At 35.3% G+C, this 23,380-nt stretch overlaps 3 protein-coding genes across 3 annotated transcripts; all 3 read left to right on the forward strand.

Annotated features, from left to right (window-relative positions):
- The first annotated feature begins 296 nt into the window (after positions 1-296).
- Positions 297-1,148, forward strand: LOC122306242 (uncharacterized mitochondrial protein AtMg00810-like). The gene has a single exon (XM_043118677.1). The coding sequence runs from the start codon at positions 297-299 to the stop codon at positions 1,146-1,148; it is 852 nt and encodes a 283-aa protein (XP_042974611.1).
- Positions 1,149-6,768: 5,620 nt separating this feature from the next.
- Positions 6,769-10,980, forward strand: LOC122307721 (bifunctional aspartate aminotransferase and glutamate/aspartate-prephenate aminotransferase-like). The gene is made up of 10 exons (XM_043120784.1): positions 6,769-7,064; positions 7,147-7,384; positions 7,481-7,574; positions 7,681-7,784; positions 8,312-8,560; positions 8,657-8,770; positions 8,932-9,015; positions 10,046-10,216; positions 10,351-10,464; positions 10,690-10,980. Exons 1-10 carry the CDS (start codon positions 6,925-6,927, stop codon positions 10,828-10,830), a joined length of 1,449 nt encoding a protein of 482 aa, XP_042976718.1. The 5' UTR covers positions 6,769-6,924; the 3' UTR covers positions 10,831-10,980.
- A 138-nt stretch (positions 10,981-11,118) lies between these two features.
- LOC122307722 (protein NEN4-like) lies at positions 11,119-13,282 on the forward strand. Its single transcript, XM_043120785.1, has 4 exons — positions 11,119-12,238; positions 12,419-12,465; positions 12,572-12,635; positions 12,940-13,282. The coding sequence occupies exons 1-4, from the start codon at positions 11,702-11,704 to the stop codon at positions 13,153-13,155; spliced, it is 864 nt and encodes a 287-aa protein (XP_042976719.1). The 5' UTR covers positions 11,119-11,701; the 3' UTR covers positions 13,156-13,282.
- The last annotated feature ends 10,098 nt before the right edge of the window (positions 13,283-23,380 follow it).

The raw sequence follows: 23,380 nt of genomic DNA on the forward strand, positions 1-23,380 counted from the left end.
AAAACATGTACTTAGGATCTGGTGAACTTGCCTCCTAGTAAAGTTGTAGTGGGATGTAAGTAGATTTATAAAATCAAGAATCGGGTAGATGGATCAATTGAACACTACAAGGATCTCCTTGTTGCAAAGTGTTTTACCCAGAAGTATGAGATTGACTATGAGGAGACTTTTGCTCCTGTTGCCAGACTTAGCTTTGTCAAATCATTACTTTCAGTTACTGTTGTCCAGCATTGGGAACTCTTTCAAATAGATGTTAAAAATGCATTCTTCAATGGTGATCTTACTAAGAAGTTTACATGCAGCCTTTACCTGGCTGTGAGCATCCTCTACATAAAGTTTGTCGTCTTCGTCGAGCTATTTATGGGCTCAAACAGGTTCCTCAGACTTGGTTCAAATTTCAATTAGTGGTTTCACAACAAGACTTTTTTTCTAGCCCATATGAATTTGCCCTATTTCTTCGTAATACTGGTGTAGTTAATATCATTCTTCTTCTCAATGTGGATGGTATGATTACTACTAGTGATGATATTGCTGGTATTCGATATCTTCAAAATTTTCATAGTCAAAATTTTGAGATGAAGAATTTGGGATACCTTAACTACCTTCTTGGTGTAGAAGTTAATTCAAGTCAGGATGGTTATTATCTCACTCAAGCCAAATATGCTTCTAGTTTAGTTTCCAAAGCTGGGTTGATAAATAGCAAGATAGACAATAGTCCACTTGAGTATAATACCAAACTACTGGCCACTGACGGTGTCTCACTTTCGGATGCAACACTTAATCAACAGTTAGTTAGCAGTCTCATTTATCTTGATGTCACCGAGCCTGACATTTTATATGTTGTTTATCTGGTCAGTCAATTCAAGAGCACGTCTCGATCTACCCATTTTGCTAATGTTCTTCGAATATTACGCTATATCAATGGCACTCTGTTTCATGGTCTACACTTCTCATCACACTTATCTCTTGAGATACAGACTTATTCTAATGCAGGCTGGGCTGGTGATCCCATTGATCGTCACTCTACCACTGGTTACTATTTTTTACTTGGTACTTATTTGATTTCATGGCATAGTAAGAAACAATCCGTTGTTGCCCGTTCTAGCACTAAAACTAAGCATCATGCCCTCACTAATACAACATGTTAACTTTTGTGGTTGCGCTGGCTTTCGAAAGATATGTGTGTTCCTCAATCTACCAGCTCTCCTATTCACTGTGATAATCGCATTGCCATCTAGATTGTGCACAATGATGTGTTCCACGAGCGTACCAAATATATTGAGATTGATTGTCACTTCATCCACCCTCATCTTTAGCATGATGTCCTCTAGTTACACTTAGTCCCATATGAAGATAATCTTGCTAACATTTTCATGAAATCACATCCACCTAGTTGGCTTGGTGATCTTGTTTCCAAACTCCAGTTGACCTCACCATCACGAGTTTGAGGAGGTTTTGAGAAATAATGTGTTTATACTAAATAAACACATAATTTTATCGATTTTGATAATAAAAAATGAATTCAAAGAATAAAGGAGTCTCAACCTCAAATTGTCTACACAATAGAGTTAAGCACATCAAGGAATCAAGCATGAGCAAGAAGGGAACAAGTTCACATTAAAATCATAAAGTAATGTTTTAAATTCCTGAAAAATTCAAAATTAGGATTAAGACTCAAAATTAATATTTTATCATAAAGTATTAAAATACATTTTCTATATGTGCATAAATATTTTGAAAATTAAATTTGAAAATTTTGAAAGATGATTGATTGTCATCTTTCATATGTGCATGACATGATTAAAGGTTTAAATTTTAAAAATATTAAAGATGATTAGTTGTCAGCTTTCACATGTGCATACTTTATTTGAATATTTTTAAATATGATTAATGCTCTTTTTGACTTATGCAAAAGGTTGATGATTTTGTTTGAAAATTTAAAAAATATTAAAGATAATTGATTGTCATCTTTCACATGTACATGTTTTATTTGAATATTTTTAAAAGTGATTGATGCTCTTTTTTACTTATGTAAAAGGTAGATGATTTTGTTTGAAAATTTTAAAAAATAAAGTGTATTCCTTTTGTCATATGTGAAAAGTAAAAAAATTATATTTAAAATTTTTGAAAAGTGAATGATGTTGTCTTTGACAAATGAAAAAGAAGAAACTTTTATTTGAATTTTTGAAAAGTAAATAATGTTATCTTTGACATGTGAATCTTTTTAAATTGGAATATGAAGTCTCATATGCTTATAAATAGATCATTTGAGAGCTTCACATTTACAACACCCAGAGTATATAACGTTCATTCAAAACTTTTATTCTCTCTTTTCTAAGCATTGAGCCTTAACCCATGTTCATCTTGAGAAATATATAGTTTGCACTGTATTGTTTTTATTTCATTCATTGAGGAGTGTTCTTTGATAACCTACCTACTATCAGTTCTTGTATCAGTAAAAGGGTGTGTATAACCCTTGTGCGTGTAGAAAGTGTTCTACACAGGAAATAATTGAATCCCCACGTGTAAGGTGATTGCAAGTGTAGAGGGTGTTCTACACGGATCCTTTGTAGCGGTGTTATTCAAATGTGTAATAGGTTTCTCTCTCCACCTGAATGAGGTTGAATAGTGAATTTGGAGATCCTCAAGAGGTAGCTTGAGGCGAGCACGTAAACAGTGGAGCTGAACCTCGTTAACATACTGAATTTGCTTCTCTCTTACCCTTATTTTTTATATTTATTGTTGTTTCGTATTTTGTTTATATTTTATATTGTGTATTTGATTTATAATTTATAATTTTTAAAGACAACTCAATTCACTCCACTCTTGTGTTAGTCATCTGGGTAACAAAGATATTGAGTCTACCATATTTATAATGAAATGGTGAAGGTTGCGTTTGTGTAGTGATGTGATCTTATATACTCTATGAATAGTAATGAAAAATTATTAAATAGTAGTAAATAGTATGACAAAATAATAATAAAAATATGTGAAAAATAATGATAAAATAATAAATAATAATGAATTATTTTTCACCACCCTAATAGACTGAAGTTGATACTTTTTTTTTTTTTTTTTTTTTTTTTTTAAGTTTAAACTGAAGTTGAGACTTAGAGAGTACTAAAATGAAAAAAAAAAACATCATATTTTTATAATTAGTATTTAACCCATATATTTAATGACCAGTTAGTGCAAATAGCATGCCGTTGACTGCATTATAATCCAAAGTCAACTTACTCCATCCACTACTCAATTAGTGTCGTGGTTGTGGATATCTTTTCATACAATTCTGTTAGGGACAACCGGCATGTGGAATCGGGGGATTTGTCCCGACAACTGGCTATACATAGAGCTTACATGGAATAAAAAATAAACAAAAAGCAAAAAGTAAAGAAATTTCTTCCGAAAACGATACACAGGCTGCAGGAAGGCAGATTCCATTCCATAACCCAGAAATTTTGATCTTTTTTAGCAATTTATAGATTGGTCTAATCTAGTTTTTATATAACACTCCATTTTCTATAGTTGAACCTTTGCCCACCGAGAAAAGAAAGAAAAATGCTAGAAGCAACAAAGCAAAGGCGATTTTTTTCTTCTTCTTCGAACGAGTAATAGACTAGATGTGAAAAAGATCACATTTTGAATGGAAATCAGAGTAGATTCCATTGAAGCATTTTGTGCAAGGCCACAGCTCAGATTTCATAGGACTTTCTCCACCAAAGAAAGTTCCATTAGAATCCGACTTTGCTTGAAATTGTAGTGTAGTTCTTTTGCATTATTTTCTTCCCATTAGGTGATAGCTCTTCATCGTTCTAGTCTAATTTTACTCTATTTCGAATTAGGTTGGCTTTATGGCTGCCTAATTTGTATTTTCTAAATATTTTAACCAAAAAGTTACTCGCATGTCCAATCCCACCCCTCCCCTCCCCTCCCCAAACCCCAACCCATAAACTTACTTTCCACATAGTTATAATGGAAAGAAGCCGTGTCATTTGAGCTTGAGCTCATTGGCTAATCCAATATTGGTGTTTGAACACTAAGAATGACTCTTATATACTACTATAACGTACTCTAGAAATAATGCTAATAGCCTAGAGAAAATCGACGATGAGCACAAATCCTAATTCACGCTTGCCTACTACTTAAATGAAACACACTCGTTTCAATTATTGACGTGGAGCCAGTTGGATGGCGATTACATGAGACGGTTACATTTAGCATTTTTCTTTCACTATAGTTTTTAAGTTTGGCATTAATCGTCCATAGCAAGATGCTTTAGAATAGATGTTTAAGCAATCATGACGCTTTTAGTCATGTTGATTTTTTCATATTTTAACTCTTGTTTCTGGCTTAATGATAGCTTGCATGCAATGAAATATAATTTCTATATATACTTCTAACATATGCAAGTCTTGTATATATTCCTTAAAAAATAGTAGACAAAATCAATATGAAAAAAAAAATAAAAATAAAAAAGGTAAAATTTTTGACCGTGTAAAACTCAGCAACGCCAATTAATTTTATCTTTAAAAGGTTATGTTACGTAAATATATTGAGTTGATATTTTCTCCCTTAAAAGTTGGATCAACTTTTTTTTTTTTTTTTTTCAAAATAATAATCCAAAGTTAGTTTGGTGGTACCGCGTGATATAAATTAATATCACCTTTAAGTAAAAGAGGAATATTTGCCAAAAATAAATAAAAAAAGAAGAAGAAGAAAAAGAAAAACATGTATGGTGGGTCTAATCACATTTATTATTATTAATATAAAGTTTTCAACAATATCAATGTGTAATTACTTTGAATCATGCTATAAATAAAAGCAAAACCACATAGGTATTAAGGGGAATAACCGGTCCGGTTTTGTATATATTTTGAGACTAAATCAATATACACCGATTTTATATTTTTAAAAATAGATCCAAGACTAGTTACTCTTATAAATCGTTATTTCTGATTTTACTGATTTCGATTTAATTCGATTCAATTTTTTAGTTTTAATCAAGTGTCAATGTAATTATATATATTATATATATATATAAATTATATATATATTTAAGACTAAAATTTTATGTTATAAATTATATTATAAAATTATTTCATATATTATATATTATATATGAAAGCCAATAATCGAAATCGGACCAAATTTAACTAATTTTTAAAATATAAGAATTGATTTCAGATTTGATCAATTCAAAATTAGGCCGGTCCAGTCTAATTCGAGTCTATTCTCTTATTTCCCAATTGAAACTTTCGCCCCTATGATATTACACAAATAAGGACAATGACTGTGTTTCTAACTTTCTATTCTTATTTTTTATTATTTGTTATGCTTATCTAAACTTTTAAAATTGAAGAAAAATGGGAAGAAATAGAAATGGCGCAATTTTTAAAGAAATAAAAAAATCTAAGAAGCACTCATTTTGAAGACACGTGGTAAGGAGGACGGCTGAGATGCAAGCCCACCATCCACATCTGAGTGGCGGCTTATGCTGTGTTTGACCACAACTATTCTCAAAATTTTTCATGTTACCTTATTATTATTTATAAATTATTTTTATTTATAGATATTTTTAAAGAAAAAATATAATTACAAGTATAATTATACATTAATCTATATATTAATGTGATGTGATTGATTAAAAAGTGGATTTTATTAAAAACAGTATTAATTTAAATTTTAAATATGAATAAATCAGTATTGGTATACAGATTAGTACGCGATTATGCTTCTATATAGCAAAACTCATTCTTAAAATTTAAAAAGTATTTTTAATTTTTAAGCAAGAAAGATAAAAGATAAAATTTTGTTTCATTTTATTATTATAATTTTTTAAAAGTTTCACATTAAAAAAATTTAAAAAGTACTTTTAACTATTTAAAAATCTTTTTAAAAAATATTGATATATTTGATAAATTTATAAAAAAATATTTTAATAAACTAAAAAAGCTCAAAGTCTATTTTTTTTTAAAAACACTAAATTGAAGTTTTTATCGAAAAACTAATCTAGATAACTATATATTTTTAAAAATACTTTAAATATATATTTATCAAATAGCAAACAACTTTTGAAGAATAGAGTTTATTATTTAAATTATGAGTTATAAATTTTAAAATTATAAGATATATTTTTCACTGTAATTCTAAATATATACTAAATATAATAAATAATTCAATTTTTTAAATTTAAATTCAACTTTTTTAAATTTTAAAATAATAATAATATTAATAAATAATATTTTAAACTTTTATCTAAAATTAAAAATTCACATCTCACTTATTAAACCTAACCAAAACGTGATCCAACTCTTGGGCGGTTGTACAGCGACCGTTGAGTGCTCTTGTTAATATATTTTGTGTAATTTTTTATATATATTTTTTAATTTTAAAAATTATAATATTATTAAAAAATATTTACTTAATCCTTTAAAAATAAACAAGCGGCAGCCGCCACAGTAGCAAGCCTAAATAGTAGCATTTTTTAACGGGTAGTGATAAGCTTCTTTTTCTATTATTACCCATTCACTACTTAAATATATTACAAATTTTTTTATTTTTATTTTATTTTATTTTAAGTATTTTTTTAATATTCTTAATTATTAAAAAAATAAAAAATATATATAATTTTAGTAATATTTATTTTTTTAATCATTAAATACAATTAAAAATTAAAAAATTAAATATAAAAAAATAATAAATAAATTATAATAGAGTAGTAAGTATATTATTTTCCTTTTTCAAAACCAAACCCAACTTGTTCTTTCTTCCCACCAACCCCACCAACCCACGATGGACTTCCATTTTTATTCCCTCTCGTTTCGAAAGTTTTGCTTTTGTTGTGTCGGAATCAAATCCCACGAACTCCCCGCACTCCGTAGATTCCACACGATCCCAGTAGAATCAAACAAAATCCGTGCCTAGATGGCTCTGTCGCTCCAGAGCTCATCCACCATTCCACCACGTCTCCGTTTCGGTGGCGAATTCCTCGGACTCAACTCCAGTTCGGAGCCCACTTTCAGATCCCTGTCTTTCACCTATCCGCTCCGCTCCCTATCCCTCACGTATGTTACCGAACTATTTCTCTGTTTGTTCAACCGAATTAAAGATCATTTCTTTTCCTTCTCAGATTCTCATTTTTTGTAGGTCTTTAGAGGGTACGAGACTGGTGAAATCCCGCGTCGTAAGTGCGGTTGTCAGGGAGCAAATTGGGCTTGACCCGATGGAGCTTGATATCTCTCTTAGCCCCAGAGTGAATTCTGTGAAGCCTTCAAAAACGGTGGCCATAACGGACCAGGCCACGGCTCTCGTACAAGCTGGAGTACCTGTCATTCGGTTAGCCGCCGGGGAACCTGATTTCGATACCCCGGTTCCCATAGCTGAGGTTTTTACTGCATATAATATATTTTCAAAGCTAATGTTTTTGTTTTATCGAATTCTAGTTTTTATTTTACTGTCGCTGTTTTTTCTTGAACGCTAGGCGGGGATAAATGCGATTCGAGAGGGTTACACGAGATATACTCCGAATGCGGGGACTATGGAACTCCGCCAAGCAATTTGTCACAAGTTGAAGGGTTAGTGCTTGCAATACTTGGGTTGCTTTTATTACAACTCGAAGAAATACTTATACTTTGATGGATTGGGTTCAATTTCTGAGTTGGGACAATTGTGTTTGTGCAGAGGAGAATGGGATCTCTTACACGCCTGATCAGGTTTTGGTCAGCAACGGGGCCAAGCAGAGCATTCATCAAGCCTTGCTTGCAGTTTGTTCTCCTGGAGATGAGGTAAAACACTGCATTATCAGTTTTGTATTGAGTTTTGTCCATTTGATACAATTTGCTATCAAATTTCTTGAATATACACTTTGGAACAAGTTTGCCTTTCGGGAATCTTCACTTTTTTTGCGCTTGTTTAGCCGTCACTTCAATTAGGTTAAAATACTGAAAAGCTACTTGAAAGTATGAATATACAAACCTGTTGGAGTCTTAATTCTCCTAAATGTGGATAGCTTGGCAATTCGGCATTCTGTATTAAACAAGGAAATAACTTGTTTAGGCTGTTCTTTTTGTACATTGGATGCTGGATGGATTTTTTTTTCCTCTCTCATCCCTAGCTGTTTATAGTGTTGGCTTCTGTAGATTGGTTGCTGTGTGGATTTTTTCTTCTTTTCCTCATCATCTGGAAGCTATGGGGTTTTTGGAAATACCTTTTTTCATTGTTGATAAATGTTGATATGAAGGTTTTTGACCCATTGAAATACTTATTATAGGTGAAAGTTGCATTCATTTACCTAACAGCACTAATTTTGCAGGTTATAATTCCAGCTCCATTTTGGGTGAGTTACCCAGAAATGGCAAGGTTGGCTGATGCAACACCTGTGATTCTTCCGACAAGCCTCTCCGAAAATTTTCTTTTAGATCCAAAGCTCCTTGAATCCAAACTCACTGAAAAGTCGAGACTGCTGATTCTTTGCTCTCCATCCAACCCAACAGGATCTGTTTACCCCAAGAGATTGCTGGAAGAGATTGCTCAAGTTGTGGCAAAGCATCCCCGGCTTCTGGTATAATTCTTGACCTGCACCTAAGGACCTGCACTTGAATACGTTCAATGTTGCTAGGAATTCAATTTGAAACTTTCTTTTGTTATCTTACATCAGGTGCTGTGTGATGAAATATATGAACACATAATCTATGCTCCAGCAACTCATACAAGCTTTGCTTCCTTGCCCGGCATGTGGGAGAGGACTCTGACGGTGAATGGATTTTCGAAGGCAAGTAATACCACTGCTATTGGTCTCCATTGATTAATTTTTCATTTACTCTCTTCTGTCATATGGATCCACCATGCATCACCTTGTCGTGGCTGTATGTTAATACTTGATGTCATAGGCCTTACTCTGAGAATTGATGTTTAGATTACGGGACTTTGTAGGCATTTGCAATGACTGGTTGGCGACTTGGATATCTTGCTGGTCCAAAACACTTTGTTGCTGCATGTGGAAAGATCCAGAGTCAGGTATTATCATATTTTTAGTAATGTGCATCTGTCTATGACTGAAACTGAAACTTTGCATCATGCACTTTGTTGATTCCAACAAGTGTAGTAAGAATTCAACAGTGGAGAACCTGACAAAGGGCTTCTTACTACCCAGTCTTCTCTTGTTGTCCCACTGGATTGTGTTGACATTTTGATCCATTTTAGTGTCAGAATTTATGGCAATACATTTTCTGCAGACTGATTATTTAAGGACTTCTTGCTAAACTATATTGATCCAGGTAGATTGGAACACTTGCAATGCATGCCACATCAAAGTCTTTGTGATTGTTCTCAAAACATGGACAAGTAAATCTTATTGGAAAATTTTCTGATTGAGTAGAGTTGAATACTTCAGGATTTGCATTGTGAGTTTGATTTGAATCTGCTCTAGTTTGTTCCTTCAGATATTTTTCCTGGATCTACACTTGCAGATGTTGAAGCGTTGATGGAATTAATTTGCATGGGTAACAAGTTTACTGGAAAACCTCATTTTCTAAATAGTAGGCATGCTTTGGCATGCAAAGTTGTTGATCTTAACATTCAGATATATTAAAGTTAGTGATATAGAAGAAAATATGAGAGGAGCATGTAGAGGGGCATGCAAAAGCAAAGTGATATGGACCAAAAAAATTGTTTTGGAGGGCATGATATGACACCCCTGCTTGTTGGGGAGAAAGACAACGTGAGCGTGTAATGAGTGAGGAATGTATACTAAGATGGTCTGATAATCTTGCTTTCATTCCACTTTGTAAATGTGGTAGGTTCCATTATCCTTGGATCATCTCTTCGGAAAAAACATCAAAAGTTGGACATTGTCGCTTTATCATAGTGAGATAAGAGTGAGATGATGGAGTAGCATGTAGTATTTTCCTTTGTAATAATGATTCTTAATTTGTTGTTTAATTTCTGTGTAAATGTTTCAGCATTTCAAACTGCTGTTTTCAATTACATTCCATGTTGCTCATAACGTACTGAAAGCTCCTGATGATTCTAGTATATTTTATTCCAGTTCACTTCAGGCGCTAGTAGTATCTCACAAAAAGCGGCAGTTGCAGCACTAGGAATGGGTTATGCCGGTGGGGAAGATGTTTCTATCATGGTACAAGCATTCAGGGAGAGGAGGGATTTCTTGGTTAAAAGCTTTGGTGAACTGGAGGGTGTCAAGATGTCAGAACCCCAGGTACGGAGTTCAATTATCAATTTGCTTTCATCTCTTTTACCTATTTTGGATGACTACTTTGATTTTTCTGTCAGATTGCACTTTTCCCTTTTTCAGTTTTTCCTCCACCTGATAATCACATTTTCCACTTGCAGGGAGCTTTCTATCTCTTCCTGGATTTCAGCTTTTACTATGGGACTGATACCGAAGGATTTGGTAAGATTGAGAATTCTGAGTCGCTCTGCCGATATCTACTGGATAAGGGTCAGGTATGTTTCATGGGGTGTTGTATCAGTATTATTTTCTCAAACTTTTTATTTAAGTGCTCCTCATTGAAGTGGTTGGGAAGTGATGGATATTTCTGTTATGCCACTATAAATCAAAAAGCTGTGGATGATTTCTTATATACTCTATCTGGAGTTTGGGGGGAATGAAAAGCGTATGGAACAGTTCATCCTCTTTAGTTGGGTAATGACTGCTTATTATGCTTACAGGTTGCGCTAGTGCCCGGGAGTGCATTCGGAGATGACAGCTGCATCCGCATCTCTTACGCAGCATCCCTCACAACCCTTGAGGCTGCTGTGGAGAGAATTAAGAAAGCCATTATCTCGCTCAGGCCTGCTGTCCCGGTTTGATGTAGATAATTACCATGCACCAAGAAGACAGAAAAACAATGTGTCATTTGTTGTTTCTTCTTTACAGCCTCCAAATAATTTATGTAATAATCATTTTGGAAAAGATGCTAGTGATATAGATTACGGCCTGTTTGGCACTTTCTTCTGCCAGCATTGTCTTTATATTTGTCCGGACTTGGATAAGCCTTTTTTTTTTTTTAATCGTTTTCCGGACTTGGATAAACTTTGACATTGTCTTAGGCATTTCCTTCTTTTCGTTCATGTGACAAGTTAAAGCCAACAGTTCTGAATTGTGATGTTGGGTTTCGTACATAGTTGAAACTTCTAAGGAAACTCGGAAAATCTAAAATAACCCTCACACCAATACATATATTCAGGTTTATGCGTGCGAAGATTTATTTCTGTATGAACTTTAATAATTATTGCAGGAATTCCGATGATTTACGTTCAACAGTTCCGTGTCAGGAAACACAAATATTCCGTGCCTGTGCCTTCTTTTGATGGTAAACATGTCCAAGTCACGTAAGCTGGTTGGATGGTTGGGAATATTCTTTCCCAGTAGACTTGGCCTCAAATGTTTTAACATCTTCATTAATTAAGAACTATATATGCACGAAGAAGAAAGTTTAAACTTTCCCAAAAAAGGTTTCGTATAAAAAGTTTCTCCTTCAAACTCAAAAGCAGTACAAAAGATCACGACAGAAATATTCTCTATGGTAATATTCCTGTCTACCTGGAATTGCTTTGGATAGAACATCCTCATGAAGTCAATCATCCCTTCATCCAATGCCTTAACTTATAATAACTTGAACTACACGAAAATCAATCTCAACAAGAATTCTCTTTCTTCCACTCATTTAAAACAAGATGCATGCATGGCGATGATATAGAACATGATCAACAAAAACCTGGAAACGGAAAAAAACACACAGGAAGTAGTGCAAAAAAGAAACTTGAGATGGAGACCTCTACGTCAGGCAGAGAAGGTAAAGCAGAGATTGTGTTCTTCGACATGGAAACAACTGTACCCAACAAAGGTTGGAAACGGTTCTGGGTGCTGGAGTTTGGAGCAATCGTTGTTTGCCCGCAGAAACTTGTGGAAATAGAGAGCTATAGCACGCTCGTGAGACCCAAGGATTTGTCAGTGGTGTCGTTGAAGTCCGGACGATGTGATGGAATAACTAGGAAAGTTGTTGCAAATGCACCGGATTTTGAAGATGTTGCAGACAAGATATTCAGTATTCTGAATGGCAGGGTGTGGGCAGGCCACAATATTCGAAGATTCGACTGCATTCGTATTAAGGAGGCCTTTGCTGAGATTGGAAAGCCTGCACCACAACCGGCGGGGATGATTGATTCTTTAGGGGTCTTAACCGACAAGTTTGGCAAAAGAGCTGGAAATATGAAGGTATGTATGTAGATCATGCAACTAATTTTAATCCCTGATCAGGAGCCAATTAATGTGTGTTCTTACTTAAATCTATCTTCTTCTTTTTTGGGTTTTATGTTATTTGTTTGTTCATCCAATTGCACATATATAATATATATTCATCAGAACAATCTTGACTTCATTCAAATTTGTAATTAGATGGAAACCTTGGCTGCTTACTTTGGGCTTGGGCAGCAAAAGCACAGGTATACGCATCATCCATGTAATTTTTCTTAGTTGTCGGATAATTAGAATTCATTTATAATATAAAAACCAAATCGTAATCAATGCCTTGTAAACTTTGATAAACAGGAGCCTCGACGATGTCCGGATGAACTTGGAAGTCCTCAAGCATTGTGCAACAGTGCTATTCTTGGTATGCATGCATGGTGATCTCTAGCTAATTAAAGTATTTAATTTAGGAAAGTAGTAATCTATTTACAAAGAGATTACACGAAAGTAATTATGCAAACTGATGTGACTTAATGTGATTTGTTAGATTATAAAGTTACTTTTATTGTAAAATAAATCTAACAGATCATATAAAACATATCACATCAGTTTGTAGAATTATTTTGTATAAGTCATTTGTAGATATAACTCTCCTTGTTTAATTTATCACACATATCAATAATATAGTATATATCTATTTACACGCACACTTATGGAATATTAATTAGGAATCAAGTCTCCCAAGCGCATTGCATGACAAGTGGCAAATGGGCGCTTCTACAGTTATGACGCGAAGTAGAACAAATGGAAAATCATTGCCTTGCAGATCAGAAGAAACTACCCTGAAATCCACCCCAACCTGTACCGGATCATATGAGAGAGCATGCAGTAGTACTTCCGGGCTTCAAGCTTATACAAGGGGTAGCTTGCATGGAAAAATGTAGTACTTTTAGTTACACTTTAATTTCTCTAATTGGTATGTAATATATATCGTGCAATATATATATGATTAATCATATATATATATATATATATTTTGTTATAATTCATAACTAGTAGTCTACAAAATTTGTGGTTATAGCTAGTTAGAGAGATCTAGATGGATATAATAATCATTTATTATTTATTTTAACTAATTGATATTCTGATATTCGTATGATCATCCAAGACATGAGTGACACAAATGAATTTCGCAAATAAAAGTACATGACATGAGGAGGAGTAAGAAATTTGGTGTTTACAGGCAAAGGAAATTAATTAAGCAGCCTCTAATAAAAAGTGATTTTGCCGACTCGCTATCCCGATGAGTATTCTTTCATCTCTAATTAGCTTTCCTTTCAACTCCCGACTACAATAGTTGCGAGTGTGGAACTCGGCTTGGCATTTGTTGGTATGGACTTGGCTTTGAGCATGAGGGGCAAGTAGTCAAGAGACTATCACTGCACATAGTTTGCAGCAAGTCAATTGACCCAACGAGTCTAGTGACCTACCTTTATACACGAGGGTCAGGTAGTCAAGACTAAAGATTCAGCTTTGTACGCAAGGTCTAGCAGTCAAGGGATCATCACCGCCTTTAGTTCGTAGTGTGTCTAGGTACTTGACTTTGTACGCGAGGGTCGGGCAGGGACTGTCACCGCTTGTAGTTCTTGCTGAGTCAAGGGAACCAGTTTTTATGTGCGTGGGGGTTGAGCAGTCAAGGGATTGTTATTGTCTGTTACTTCGTGCCGAGTCCAATGACTATGTTTTTATTTACGCATTGTTCACGGCAAGTCTAGTGACTTAGCTTTTATTGAAGGAAATGCTTGATCATTCTAAAAAACCAAACCGATCAGTGTAGATAATTCAAATCACAAGTGTGAGATTTGCTAACCTAAATAGTTTTGCTAAAAAGTGGTGAGGGTTTGTGGTGTGCCAGCGAAATCTGCTGGCTATCATGCTTTGGCTATAATGAAGGCAGTTTGTCTATGACACCGAGCAATCAATTCTGGTGAGGATAGTTTAAAATGTTCAAGAGGTGCTAGAGTGGGGTGGTGTAGCCATTGGGATTCCCATGGAACCTCAAAGAGTCCTGCAAGGAGAACATTAAAAAATCAAATTTGTCAATAAAAATGAAATTAATCTTAAATAACAAGCTTGAGAGAGACAAATCAAAGCCATTTAGCCACGTTTTAAACTTTTCCCAATTGCAATTGTTTGTTGCTAAAGGATTTTCGCATGATGGAGGTTGTCCACCCACGGTGTTTCTTTTCTTTGTTTTTTATTATTTTTTTTTGAACAGTATCACCTAACTAAATTCATTGTTGACATAGGATCAATATCCTTCCGTTCTGTTGAATGCAATCAATATGTTTTATGGTCGCATTTTAGGGTGGGACTAGTTGACCCATGGGATCACTCTAGCGAGTAGTTATTGAGATGAGCACTGGTTGTGGGTGACCACTTACTACAGGCGAGAAACTTTCGTTGGTCCAGACAATGGTGGAAGTCAAACTTTGCACAGTTGCGATGAAGATGGTAGTAATCTCTTGGTGGCGTGTAAGATCTCTATTGCGTTGGATGGTATCCCAAAGGAAGGTCCATGGTTTCCGGTGCATCCACGCTGCCAAAGACTAACTCTATGCAACACATTGCATGGGATATGCATCATGTGGCCAAGAAAGTTTTCCAAGAAGCTTGGTTGAGTTTGGGAAGCGTGGTTGAAGGACCTATGTTGGCCAAGAAGCTTTGAACGTGGCCAAGAAACACATGGTCGAGAGGTTTGATTGTGGCTAAGTGAAAGTTTGTAGGCTGAGCAAGTGGTGGTTGAAGAAGTGAGCTCAGGCTGAGGAAGTGGTTGCTCACTTGTGTAGCCGAAGAACAGTTGTGACCGAGCTCTAGCCTAGTAAGCTCAGGCCAAAGTCATGAAGAGTGGTTGAGCATGTTCTTGCCCACTTGTGTGCTTGGTGGGAGATTAAGCTCACTAGTGTGGTAGTATGGTAGTGGCAAAGGGACACCTTGTTGGAGATAGAAATCGCTAGTGGTCTTGGCAGAGGCTAGTGGTGGTATTGCCAGACCACGGACGTCATAAAGAGGGCCCACTTGGGTGCATAGCAACATGTGCCTGTTGTTAGCCATGGTTGGGGAGCACATCAACGATGGTAGAGAATGTTAATAGTCCTAGAGGTGGCACCAGAATCCCCACCTAGCTCACGGTTAGCTGCTGTGAGCCTTATGGATGCACATTATGTGCATGGCCACGACAAGCACGGCTTGTGGGTCAGGGACAACTCCCCCAGTGGCATATAATGTCTGTGGTCCTAGAGGTGGCTACCCAACCTGGCTCATGAATAACTGTTGTGAGCCTCATGGATGCACACTACGTGCATGGCCACTGTAGCCGGGGTCATAGCAAGCACGGCTTGTGGGTCAGGAACAACTCCCCCACAACAAAAAACATTTTTCGTTCAACATGGTGGCTACCACGAATCTCCTAGGATGCACAGTGAGTTGCACTTGTTGCCAAGACTTTGCATAGCCTCCGTGGTTGGAGACCGACACGGTGGGGACAGAAAATTCCAGCGTGCACCTAATGCCTACATTGTGCGCGGGCTCTATTGGTGGAGACAACACGACAGGTACATAAAGTGTTAGCGGTCCACATGGTGGCCACTGGTACCTCTATTTGGCTAATGTCTGATGGGTGAGGAACTCCCTATGTGCACGATAACGTGCAACTCCTTGCACCATGCATGGCATTGTGCATGACATGCACTCGTATCCCCCCACTGTGCACTATGTATGTCTAGGTACTAGGTTCTCACATCTTCATCTTACTAACAATAGTATTAATACAAATGAAATGAGAGATAGAGAGTCAATAATACTTATTTGAGATGACATTTTCTACTTATTCGGAGATGATTTTGCAAGCTAGAAAATAATCATTCTCCCACTTCCGGTATAGAAAACAAATCAATCCCACAGATGACGACAAACTTTAATACCAAAAATCGCACAAGTCAAAACGGGAGAAAGCGTCACTCTCGACCCACTGAGGTAGTCTGGAACTAGATGATGTGGTCCGAAGTGGTGGAACGGTGCCTATACGTACATCCATAGCAGTGAATAGAAGATAAATACAGGAAATATGAGATGGAGACACACAAATTAACATGGTTCGATATTAGGCCTACATCCACAGGTCGTTTGGAGTGCAAATCCATTATAATATGAGTATTTTACATTCTTTCATGGTCTCTCATTTCTCTCTGTAAAATAGAGGTCGAAAACCTCTTTTCTAGAGAACATAATATTCTGGAGCTCTTGTTCTAAGGATGAAGATGACCTCTGTGTTTTCTTAAAAATTGGTTAGTTGTTTGGAAGTCTCCTTTCCTCAAATTTCAAATCCCCTTTTGTTGTGACCTTGTTGATGGTAGGTAAATAGGTTTACTTTATGTCACTCCTCCTATATGTGTCTAACTTATTCTCCTCCCCTTTCTCATTTTTTCCTCTTTTTTCTCTATTTCCTCTTCGCATCAGTCATTTGCTTTTCTTTCTTCCCTCTTTGTCTCTTCCCACTTGACTCCTAATGGTTGCCCTTTAATGGGTTGGGTCTTCTATTTTTTTCCCCTTCAAATATTTCTGTTTTGAAATTTAAAAAAAAAATTATTGTTTTTTGTATTTTGTTTGGAAATTTTGTATTGAGTTTTGTATTCCTATTATGATTAGATAGTATTTTGTGTTTGATTAATATGTGAGACTAAAATATATGAGAATATATTAACAATATGTAAGAATACCCCACTGTCCAAATTACCCTTTAATCTTTTACTTTTCGAGTGACAAAACCAATAAGAGCTGTTGAGGATACTAAACCCGAAAAATACAAAGAGAAGTTAAAAAGGTATCAGCAAATACTCAAGATCCAAAATTTGATAAAATTAAGGGATTATTTCATATTGAACTTCACTTTCATCTGGCTATTACATATAAAAGGTGTTAGCTTTTTTAATTGGCATCGGCAATGTTCGTCATTGTCTATTAATCCATGCAGCCTTCAAATACCAAAACATATAATAATAATAATAATAATAATAAAGTAGGGTTATCTAACCCTTATGTTTGGGGTAGTGCGCCCAAGACGATGACTTTAGGGCCAGGAGTTGTTTTTCCCTAATGAAAACACTTTGGTAACGGCACTTCAATCATATTGTACGCTAGTGATGATCCAAATAATTAATTGTTTATTCTACGAATGATTGGATCAACATCATGATGTTGATCGCTAATTTCTTGTATTCACCGTCATCTCCCTTTATGGACAAAAACCTCTCTTCTAAAGGAAGAAAGTAACAAAGAAAGAGAACTGTTACAAACACCAAAAGATTACACAAAATAAATCCACAAGCTGATGTGGCTTCATAGAATCTATTATATCTGCTTTGTAATAAAAGTAACTTTAAAATTTGACATACTACATCAAGGTACATCAGTTAGTGGGTTTACTTGTGTGTAATCTTTTTATGGCTAAAGTATTTTCCATAAAAGAAATGCTATTTATTGTCTTCATGCAGTAGGAAGCAAATCAACAGTGCCACTATAAATCTAATTTGATTTCTCTTCTATCGCATAATATTGCAAGCTGTTAGCAGATAAAGATGTGTTTTAATTTGGGGCAGGAGCTGAAGATGCCAAAAGGAGTACATCTTGATTTTGTTAGGTTGGGAGATGAGGGGAAGGAGGAAAGAAAGAGCTTGTTACTCAAGGAGATTGAGCGATGGAACAAGAAGAAGCAAGATCAGAATATTAATATGGCTAATCAAGTGAAGCAGCAACACCAACTTGCAAACTCCTCTAGATCACGACATTCCTAGCTGCAGTATATTATATCCATGTAAAGTAAATTGGCAGATCATTGGGATGTTTTTGTTTTTCAATGTAGGTATGCCTCCTGATCAGACGATTGCTTTCGATTTTGTATATTTATTTCCTACCTGTTTCATATATATATGGAGTACTGAGAGTGCTTCTTAATATTGGGTATTATATATTTTGCAAGTTCCTAATATTGGTTGGGTATCTCTTATTGGAAGTGCTTTCATCCTAAGGAAAGATACCGTCCAAGATCTCCCTAGCTAGAAGTAATTATACTTTGTTAGGTCAATGTTAATCTCCTAGCCTACTTTGAAACCCGGGATTCTGATAATTTTATTCGAAAGGGAAAAATCTCAATGATGATATAAAAATGAAATATGTAGTAAAATAAGTGTCTCACAAAAAATTTGACCCAAACCCGAAATAAGAACTAGTACACGTGCTATAAGTGATAGCGAAACATTACCATAAAAGAAGAAAATAACTTAATTTGATGAATTGGAGAGGGAAACAGCTGATTACCGGATCAAAATGAGGACCACTAGGTGTAGCTTTATGATCACAATTGCGCTCCAAAAAGAGCCTTCCGAATTGAGTTATATGCACGATTCTGATACCCGAAGTCAAGGTTATAACCAAACTAATGATACGTGTGCTATATTACCCCAATTTGAGGAATCTTCACATTTTCCTATCATATTTATGCTAATCTACCTTCTCGAGGTAGCCCAATGCAAGTAACGTGAAATTTGCCAACTCAGCATCATTAAACCTGAATCCCCCACATCATTCTCCTTGAGTTGGAAAGAACTCGCCCTCAACTTTACATCAACATTGACAAAGCATGGATTGAAGTGTTTGATATTGAACATGTTAGAGGTTCGTGGATGACCGGGAGGGCGCAACCTGTTAGGGGTTTTTGAAAAAAGCTATCATCGACCAATGGGGGTAATTTTCATGGAAGAACTGACTAGACTGACCAATAGGGAGGAGAAATACCGGCTGTACCAATTTTGGTGATTCTCTTATTGTTCTTAGTGGCGTAGAGGTTCTTATGAGAGAGGAGAGAGAAAGAGTTGCAGTCTAAGAAAGGAGAGAGAGAATGAAACGTGTAAAACTTAATATATTATGTGTAAAACTTAAACCAAATAACATCGTTTCACTTATATTTTTTTTTGCATCTGTTAGGTGTAAGTGAAATGTCGTCGTTTTACCTAAAACAAATATAAAAAATATATATCTAGATGGCTAGTTTGGTGGTTTAAAATAGGTTCAAACCAAAACCGAACCAGCTGATGTTGGTTTTGGGATATTTCTTTCGCCTGCTAGCCAGTTCCTTACTAGTTTCAGCCAATTTCGTACTCCGACACCCAATTTGACTCTATTACAACCAAACCTTTGGCCGATTTTTGCACACCCCTACAACCTATATGCATTGTCATTGATTTTTTGGGAAACTTCACAATGTCTGATCTCCATGCCCTTCAACTTATTGTATCTACCAACTGGAAAACTATCATCGATTAGCATAGTCCAAGCAAAATCTACAACATCAAAAAGTAGTTGGTTACTCTAACTATGGACTTGAGCCCCTTACTTTGCATTGGGAATTTATACTATGGACTTGAGCTCCCAACATGTCATCCAAATGGGGAGTTGGGATTTGTACTTCATTGTCATTCTGTTAATGGTATACATATACGCCACAGACCGTTTGCACATGGGCTCATGCTCTCACGAATATTACCCCTCTTCGGCAACTCCAATATTTGGCATTGAAACTCTTCAGATTCCTTGTGGCTAAGGTGATACACTAGTCTGTTAGGCATGCTAGAACCGGCACCAAAACAATCTGATATTGTATATCTCTCATGGGTTGAAGGCTAGGGGGAAGGTCTTTTGATCAGCTTTGGCAGTAAATCATGATCAGCTTTGCCGTTATGATCACATGGTAGCAAGGGATATACTATGCCCTCTTTCTTCACCTCCTCCTAGAATCTAACTATTGACGGAAGGTTGGTTCCCTTTCCAACCTCTGGAATAGAACTAACTCATTCCCTACAAAGTTCTAAAATGAATTTTTTCCCTTAATGATAAGAGAATAGATGTTTTTGGGTCCATCATGAACCACACTCCAATCATACCTCCAAAGTCTACCTACAAACAAGTGGCAAGCATCCACGGACACCATGTCACAACATGTGTTATGAAAATACTTCCAGCCAATCGAAAAAGAGATCAAACACCATCAGTCGAATGTAACCACACTGTCTTGCCCTTCTTCAACCACGATGGCATATATTGCTTCAGGTGATGGTTTGTTTTGAGTTGGAGCTTGTGAACTACTTCCTCAGATACGACGTTCTTACAACTACCATTATTAATGGTCAGTTGTTGGCACACCTTCTAAAAAATAGTACGGGTATTGTGAAGAAAGTTAGTCCTCGATCAATCTTCTCCCAAATCACCTTTGGGAGTTAATAAGCTTTTCTAATAGCAAAAAAACCGTTAATCATTGATGGGTTCTCTGATGTCCTCATTCCTCAACATCCTTCATGGCATCCTCGTTAATCAAAAGGTTTTTCCCTTTCTAAGTCGCATACTTTTACAATCAATTGCTTACAATCAATTGCCCAATGATTGGGCTTCTTGGATTTCAAACATCGAATATTAGTGGTATTCAAACTAATAGGCCTAAAAAACCATCCACAAAGAGTGGACGCTGAGGACATTTTGCAAAGGTTATTGCAAGCCACCTAAATATTGTGCCACCATCTACTTTTTAGTCTCAAAAGATCATTACGAGTAGCCAACTAATATAACTCCTTAGTTTAATCATCAACGGATCTTACTCCCCACCTCAACATGTGAAGTCATCAAAATAAGGTTTGACTATATCCAAAGGACAAAAATTAAGACTTCATCTTCTCCCAATTGCCAACCTTGGCCTTGCCTTGTCACTCCTGAGAACGCTTCAACTACTCCCACCAACCAGATGGTTTTGCTTCAATTTTATAGCAACTAGTTTCGGTTTCATACAATATGGGACATCTTGTAATAAAAAAGACATTTTACCTTGTACAACCAATCGATGAAGCCCTCAGCCTGCATACAGAGTACAAGAAAATTTTGGTGGATCAACTCTGATGCCTAGATCTCCATGACATTCCTCCCTATCACACAGTACTCTTGAATAGAGCATGATTGTGATACTGGTTCTAGAAATTAGAATTTGAATCATGATCATACATATTACACTTAAGGTTTTGCACCTCTAGACGTTGGGTTAATTCTACCATCTGCCTCTATAAATATGCAATTATCATATTTTGTGCATTACGATCACAATGAGGGGCTTCCCCATTTGGAACCTGCCCATGTTGACCACAATATCTACCACTAGCCATAAAAACTAATGATAAATCATTTTAGGAAAATGCTATAGTTTTGATGCTAATTGAAGCCGAGCATAATTATAATTATTGAATTATTCTGTCTGACGTCACCACCCCCACCTTCTTTTCTTATTAAATTTTAATATTTATTTTTATTTTATTTTTAGTACACTTAAAATTATCAAAACTTATACATTACATTCATTAACTTCCATCGATTGTCAAATAGCAGCTCTTAACATTTAAGATTATGTTTGTTATGTGGACTATATATATGTATTAATGGCTAGGTTTAGGCGCGCGTACGTATTAGGAATGTAATTTATCAGTTCTAGGATTGTTTACCTAAGTTCTAGACCAACTACAATACCTGGCCCAAAAACTGGGTTTCAAACCTAGGCCGAAACCTGGCCCGAATTAGCCTATTATGACCTGGGTTGGAATCCGAATGAATCTAGATTTTTGAAATCCAAAACCCAGTTTCTTTTTTTTTTTTCAAAAGCTTATATGTTATGATTTTTTTTTTTTTTGAAAAGAATTTTATTTTAATCTAAAAGCCTATATTTTATTTCAATTTTTTCAAGAAAAAATGAGAAAACACACAACATCAAAACCTCCAGATTACTTTAAAATATTACACTGTTTGTTTCTACCATATTTTAGGATGTTGCCACATACAAACACACTCATCTTGAAAGGCCACAAAACTAACCAATTTCCCATATAAATCATTTATCTCAAAACCTGCAGATTATTTAAAAATATATTACCACACAGCATAACATGTGCTAAATTGCAAAAGAGGGTAAAAAAAAAATAAAAAAGAAAATAAAATCAAAATAGAGGTATCTACCAATACATCTGCCTACAAATCCCAATTCATGCAAAATTACAATCCGAAAAAAAAAAAATCAATTGGAATATCTGATCATAGCTGAAGTAAAACAGATGACTCGGTAAGTAGAAATAGAATTTAGAATAAAAAATGATGGCTAAAACAATCAAACTCTCAATCTAAAACTAACAACTCTATTTTGAACTATTGTCAGGGCATTAATGAGCTGAAGTTGAAGCTTTTCCACACCAATTTTGAACTTGAATCATTGAAAATGGAAACAATTGAGGAAATCAGAAAAAACAAAGAGTATGTGAAGAACAAGTCTAAAAGCAACAAAATTAAAATGAAGATTTTCAATTTTATATGCCAAGATATAAAAAATTAAAAAAAAAAATCCAAGAAACTGAACAAATAGAAGTTTGCAAAACACAAGAAAGTGGAAAGATATAAACATAAAAGCAAATTGCTTGCTGGCCATCAATAATTTCATCAATAATTTCGTTCAATAGTGAAGAAGAAGATCATGTTGATGACTGAAAAGATGTTCTACAATGTTGTCAACTATTCTATCCTATTTGAGACTAGAATAAAAAGACTGCAATAGGTCAATCAAAGTCCATCTAAAATTCTGAAAATGAGCAAAGATAATTTGTCTTTCTTTCAACGCTTCCCTGGCAAAGAGAGCATCCTTTTGGTAGTTGTTTCAATGTTCTTAAGCTAATCCTAGCTTGGCAGCATACTTTTGATAATATATATATATATATATATATATATATATATATGTATATATGTATATATCCTTTTAGCATTAAAACACATGCAAGTATGGATACTAACAGGTTAGTCTGACATTGCTTTCAATCCCTACTGTCACTGCAAATTGAGCACTACCAAATACAGCTATAATTGCTAAAATCTAATATGAATAATCAAATCCCATCAACCTAAACAATTGAGAATAGTGCTTGTGTCTAAAGTGAGAATCTAAACAACAAAATAAGAATATCTACATACCATCAAAGATCAACAAAATAAGAAATAATGCACAAATCTCTTACCTTAAGAGAATTTGAACATATTCTC

The sequence above is a fragment of the Carya illinoinensis genome, chromosome 4 (assembly GCF_018687715.1).
Source record: "Carya illinoinensis cultivar Pawnee chromosome 4, C.illinoinensisPawnee_v1, whole genome shotgun sequence".
Taxonomy (NCBI): domain Eukaryota; kingdom Viridiplantae; phylum Streptophyta; class Magnoliopsida; order Fagales; family Juglandaceae; genus Carya; species Carya illinoinensis.